The sequence below is a fragment of the Dendropsophus ebraccatus genome, chromosome 10 (genome assembly GCF_027789765.1).
Source record: "Dendropsophus ebraccatus isolate aDenEbr1 chromosome 10, aDenEbr1.pat, whole genome shotgun sequence".
NCBI lineage: Eukaryota > Metazoa > Chordata > Amphibia > Anura > Hylidae > Dendropsophus > Dendropsophus ebraccatus.
The window spans coordinates 90389332-90395819 of NC_091463.1; the positions used below are offsets into that span (position 1 = coordinate 90389332).

The 6488-nt window shown below is 43.1% G+C and overlaps 1 protein-coding gene across 1 annotated transcript; it reads right to left on the bottom strand.

The window, feature by feature from the left end:
* Nucleotides 1-956, bottom strand: LOC138766540 (olfactory receptor 2G6-like). Its single transcript, XM_069944129.1, has 2 exons — nt 592-956; nt 1-328 (listed from the first exon to the last, which is right to left on the bottom strand). Exons 1-2 carry the CDS (start codon nt 954-956, stop codon nt 1-3), a joined length of 693 nt encoding a protein of 230 aa, XP_069800230.1.
* Nucleotides 957-6488: the final 5532 nt, after the last annotated feature.

The following is a 6488-nucleotide window of genomic DNA, read 5'->3' on the forward strand; positions in this document are numbered from 1 at the left end:
TCAATGTGGATTTTGGACGCTGATAGAATGCCTGGGCATGACAAGGGCTTCATAGCGCCCAACTGCTTGCATGACGCAGAGCTTTAAGGCGTTAAGCTTTCTTCGTAGGGCGGATGTGACATCTTTATTTTTCAGGCTGTAGATCAGCGGGTTCACCATGGGGACAATAGCCGTGTTAAGCAGAGAGAAGAATTTGTTGGACCCCGTGTTGCTGCCAGAAACTGTTACCATGTATTGTAATATGACAGAAGAATAAAAGATCAAAACCACCGTGATGTGTGAGGAACACGTGTAGAAGGCTTTACGTCTGCCGGCACTGGAGCTTATCCTTAATATACATGAAATAATGAAAACCTAGGGAATTATTGTCAGGAAAAGTAAAATGACTGCACACATGTTGCCAAAAATTAGAATAAAAAGGTCCAAAAGTGAAGTGTCACTACAGGTAATGTCCCGGATGGGCAAAATGTCACAAAAATAGTGGTCGATTTCCTTGGAAATGTAACAGGTGAACAATATAATGAAAAAAACAAAAGGAATCATCTCTATGAACCCAAAACCCCAGCAGACTGAGGCCAGATGGCCACATACCGGTCATAACTCATGGCCGCCAGTATTAAGAACTCAATACTGGATAACGTAGAGAAAATATACAACTGGGTCATACAGGCCGAGGTGGAGACCATGTGGTTCTGTGTTGTGGCGATAACAAAAATCTTATGTAGAGTTGTGGTGGAGCCAGATATGTCTATGGCAGACAAGTTGGAGAGGAAGAAGTACATGGGAGTGTGCAGGTGGACATCAAGGCCGACCAGGAGGAGAATGGTGAGATTTCCAACAAGAGAGATGAGATAAATGAGAAGAACCAGGAGAAAGATGAGAACTTGTAGCTCAGGAACATCGGAGAACCCTTTAATTCTAAAGCCTTCTATTGTGGTCTGGTTTATTGAATTCATTATATTTTTTTTATTGCTGTAAAAATATGTAGACATGAAGATCAGCTCACCTCTATGTACTGATGGTAATAGAATACAATCTTATGGTAAAACTCCTCATCGACTGTCAGCGGAACATAGCTTAATGGCAGTGCTATTGAACTTTGGGCACACACTGTACTTTGAAACTCATTTTGACCCTCAAAATAAGAAAAACTAGTAATTTTACAGGCAAAATGAGAGTTAAACTTTTTTTCATTTAGTTTTTTTTTTTTTAAAACCTGGACCATTTACTGATGCTTTATGCTTTTTGCACAGTTTTTGTAGGAGGAGAATGGGTACTGATGCTCTGGCTTTGCAAAGTGCTATTAGCAGAAAAGGAAAAAAAGAAGCAGCGATGTAAGGAAAGGGTTACCATATGCACTGCTGCTGAGAGGGAAGCCTTGATTTACCTTGAGTGGACAGAGATACTCATTTGCAAATACAGTGGTCCCTCAACATACAATATTAATTTTTCCAGGACGACCATTATATGTTGAGACCAAAATTCTATGGAAAACTGGTAATTGGTTCTAAATCCCCCAAAATGAGAAAAACATTAACATTTAAAGGAAAATAAGCAGCTAACTAATAGAGATAAAGCAAGTCCTTACATACAGCAGTCAGAAAGAGCTACTGGAAGCTGTAAATTACTTTCTATGTAGAAGATGGGAGCGTTTTTAGGGTCCTGTAAAGATCACACAGGGTCCCAGAAAAATAAAATGGTGCCCAAAAGAGCAGCTCATTATGGTACAGTTAGAGAGCAGTACAGGACATGTATCATCACACTGTACTGTAGAGAGGAGATACTTGACACCCAGTCACTGCATTCACTTCAGTAATACTGGGATTTTATTGGTCGATCATCTAGTTTTTTACATGTGCCGCAGATCCTGACTGTCTGTAGCATTGTATGTTGTATGTTGAGTCAAGTCTCAAGTTACGATGGTCCAAAAAGGACCATTGTATGTTGAAAATATTGTACCTTGAGGCCATTGTAATTTGAGGGATCACTGTACTTTCTCTCTCTCTCTTCTCCCCTGCACACAGTACATGTTAAGCCCCACCTCAACTTTCCATGAATTTTCTTGCTGAGACTTTTACTAAATATTTGTTTAACCTAACAGGTGATGGACAGCAAAATGCATGGAAGGAAAACATCTAGTGACCAAGACTTTGGAGCTTTGAATGGAAGTTGTTTGACCATTTAAATGGGTATTTTCTTAAACATAACTTTTGATATGTTGCTGCCCATGGCGAGCCTATCCATTCCTTCCATACTTGTTACCATCGTAGACAAGGATTTCCAGTAGGCAAACCAATGTCAGAAACGTACCTGTCCGTGCTTCAGTGTCACGGCCGTCTGCTCAGAGATGGCAATGGGAAGCGTCCTGACATCTCTTTGGATCCTGGCACTATCAGTGACCGGGGCACAGTAAGCCAATCGGTGAGTGTCTGGCTTGTGTCCTGGTACTCTATAGAAAGTCTTTGTTTCTCCGCTATGGTGCCTGTGATTGGTCTTTATATCGCATTAGGGTTCTTTCTGTGAATTTAGCTTTCCTGCAGCCCTGATGGTTTGCCTTGTCTTCTGACCTAGCTCTGCATTCTGGTTTTGGACCTTACGATCTTTCCTGGTTTGACCCTGGATTGTTTTAACTGGCTTGTTGGATCCTGATGTTGTATGGTGCTATTATCTAGGTTTAGACCTATGGCTAGCCTGCTTATGTTTTATTTTGTTCTGGGAATCTTGTTTTTCTGTATCCATCCAGACCTGCACAGAGTTTAGTGTAGGCATTATTGCCCAGTTGGGGACCACCACAGCGGATTGTCCAAGTAGGTTACATGGACAGGGCTAATGGGTGAGAGCAGGGCTGCACCGATCCCCACCTACCCATGACAACTGTGCTGAAAGTGTGTTCTTTTGGCATACTGTACATTTAAGTTGGGATATTTGTGGGTATAACTTTCCTATAAAATAGAAGCTGGTCATAGCTGCCAATCATACCTGGTCACTTGGTGGGCTTGCAGTGAGAAGACAACCCCTTTAAGAGGAATGTTAATAAATACCATCATACAGGACAATATGTAACTCTAAGAAGCAATCAATGTCCAGTAACAGTAAGTATAAGTGTAAGTATATGACATAAGGGAACTACATAACAAGATACCACCATTTACCTTATATAATATTATAAAGGAGGATGTAAAAGAAATAGCAAAGTAAAGTAATCACAACAATATACAATACTGTACATGAGTCACATCCTGGTGGAACATGGATGGTAGGTGCTTCTATGTCACACATAAGACGCCAGTAGTTATACGTGTAGCTTAGCCATGGGATAAAACCTCTAAGGGTTTGAGTAAGAACATCTTATACAATGGAGAATACAAATACTGTTCAGAATAATTTTCTATTTCATTATCTATATTATAAATAAACCTGAAGTTTAGCAGTTTCCATTCTGTCCACTAAGCTTAAAGTGTCAATGTCGTTATGACTTTCAAAATCTAAATCAACAGTAGAGGTAATATAAAGCAAGTTTGCAATTTACATTCATTATTTTTTTGTTGTTGTTATCCTGCTGTAAAACAAAGCTGAACTTACCAGAAATCCAGGTCCAGTCCCCTGAAGGCATCCATATAACAACTATACTTACTGTATCCAGGTCCTGAAGGTAGCTATATAACAACTATACTTACTGTATCCAGGTCCAGTCTCCTGAAGGCAGCTATATAACAGCTATACTTACTGTTTCCAGGTCCAGTCTCCTGAAGGCAGCTTTACTTACTTGTATCCAGGTCCAGTCTCCTGAAGGCTGCTATATAACAGCTATACTTACTGTATTCAGGTCTAGTCTCCTGAAGGCAGCTATATAACAACTATACTTACTTGTATCCAGGTCCAGTCTCTTAAAGGCAGCTATATAACAGCTATACTTACTGTATGCAGGTCCAGTCTTCTGAAGGCAGCTATATAACAGCTATGCTTACTGTATCCAGGTCCAGTCTCCTGAAGGCAGCTATATAACAGCTACACTTGTCTCCAGGTCCAGTCTCCTGAAGGCAGCTATATAACAGCTACACTTGTCTCCAGGTCCAGTCTCCTGAAGGCAGCTATATAACAGCTATACTTTCTGTATCCAGGTCCAGTTTCCTGAAGGCAGCTATATAACAGCTATACTTGCTGTATCCAGGCCCAGTCTCCTGAAGGCTGCTATATAACAGCTATACTTACTGTATCCAGGTCCAGTGCGGTGGGGGTGTTACAGGGGGCATGGAATCTAGGTCCGCTTAACATAACTTTTTTCTCGCAGAAAAATGATCAGGAAACCTATGCCAGCTCTGAGCTGGTGTAGGTTTCTTTGGCACACACAGTGGTGCGCACAGGATTTATGTAGAGGCAGTATGCTTCTACATACATCAGTGTACTGTTGGAGCTGCGGGGGAATTTTTAAGCCCAGCGCACAAAACGCCAGACTTAATAAATGTTCCCCATAGTATACGCACCAACTGGGATCCCTAGGGGCCACAGTAAAAAGAAAACATGTCAGTTTTGTATGGCTGCTATTCATTGCAATAGAAATGAAATTTATCCGGCCGGTACTAAACTTCACAGACACCGCCAGCTATGTCAACATGGCCTTACAGTGAAAAATTACACCAGTAAAGAAAGGAGACAGTAGATGATGATCACAACTCTGCCTGCCCCTTTCTGTGAAATCACCTGTGCACAGCTTACAGAGGTTACTGAGCATTCTTACAATTGTGCCCCATGCAAATAATAGGGTGTGGAAATGTTGTGTTAGCAATTGACACCTGCTGGCATGCAGGGGTTCCAGGCTACTCACTGCTGCCAGGTCGTGCTCTCTGCTCCACCTTCCCACCTCTGCTGGTGGCTCTCCTGCTGCTTCCACTATGGCTGTAGTTTCTGGTCTGCCCTCTAGGGGCCATGTGCATGTGTCGTATCCCACCATGTGTGTTTCTAGTCTTTACACCCCTCGCAAAGGTCTGTACTTCAAATTAAAAGTGGTAATGAAGTAGTACCTAAGTTTTACCACTAGATGTTGCTAGTATGTATATCGTGTACCTAAGTATTGCACAGCTGGGTGTAACTAAAGGGTTATTGTTTTGGGATCTGTGCACCAATGGGAGTTCTTTCTCTTTTCTACCTATCTCTACCCTTCTCTTTCGCTTGCACTCTCTTCTCACCCACTCACAGCACACCTTACAAATGATGTAGAAGGAAGTCACATGGGGAGAAGTGTAGCCACACCTTATTAAATCTTACTTTTGTTGTAGAGGAAGGACGCAAGCCAGAATGGTCTCTGTAGTAGCCAAGGAGGGCCTGGGCCATGCCAGGTCCCCTGTGGACAGTTGTTGGTTGCTCTCCACATCCTCCTCTCCACTTCTCTGAACCTCTTCTACCTCTCCGCATGCAACTCAGTCAGCACAACTATACCTCTCTCTAAAATTCCATAGATTGGGTCGCTAGAGATTCAAGGATATTATCAAGTCAAGATCCTACTGTATATCACTGTATTAAGCCTTCCTGCAGTAAAGAAGAAGTTTATTCTAATTGGACTCAGTGGTTATTCTCTAAGCACCTACATAGCCATTGCATCCTCCTTGGGTTATCTCCCCTTTCTTGGGTGGCGGTACCGATAGTCCCCAAGGGACCCGCTCGCATCCCGGCAGGTTACTGACCACAGGGGGAAGGGTATAGACAGCTTATCTAAAATAAAAGCAGGTGTGCCTCCATACCTGTGTGCCCAACCGGCACTGGCGTCACGACAACATAACTGGCTGAGCTATTCCCTGACTAACCACCACAGTAGTGGAGTCACACGTTACAATCTAGCAAGTGACCGGTCGAGCGTACACCACACATGCACTGGCTAGAACTTAAAGGGCAAGTGTTTGCCTCTCTAATGTGTCCTCCACCTACCCCTTTCTGGCTTCAGCCTTCTGGCTTCTGGCTTCAGCCTCCCCCCCACTCACCTGTGCCTGAGCAACATTTTGGGTTTGCCATAGTGAGGGTGTGTGTTCCTGTACTGTTACTTACAATTGACCTGTGCCTGTTTCCTGATGTTGCCTGATCTGCTGTACCTCACTTACTCTCCTGTACATGACCCCGACACTTATTTGAATCCTGTAAGTCAGAAAGCTAAAACTGCCACCGCACCCGCTCCCTCACTCTAGTTCTGTGTCCCTTCCCAGCAGAAGATGTGCAAGGTCCCACCGCTGCTGTGTCTTTGGCCCTCCCGGGCACCCCACCTGCTCCAGTTCTCTGTGTCCCTGTCCAGCATGCGCGTCCCCGCCTCCTAGGGCATGCGCTGGGTACTTCACACTTAAAGGGCCAGTGCACCCTTAATTGGCTGCAGGCTGCAGCCAAATTCCTATTTAAGAAATATACAATAGGTGCCTAGACCTCAAGGCAATGCAGTACAATGAAATGCAATGATTAAAATAAATGAAAATGTATTAAAAATTGTTCATTTAATGCAACAAAAA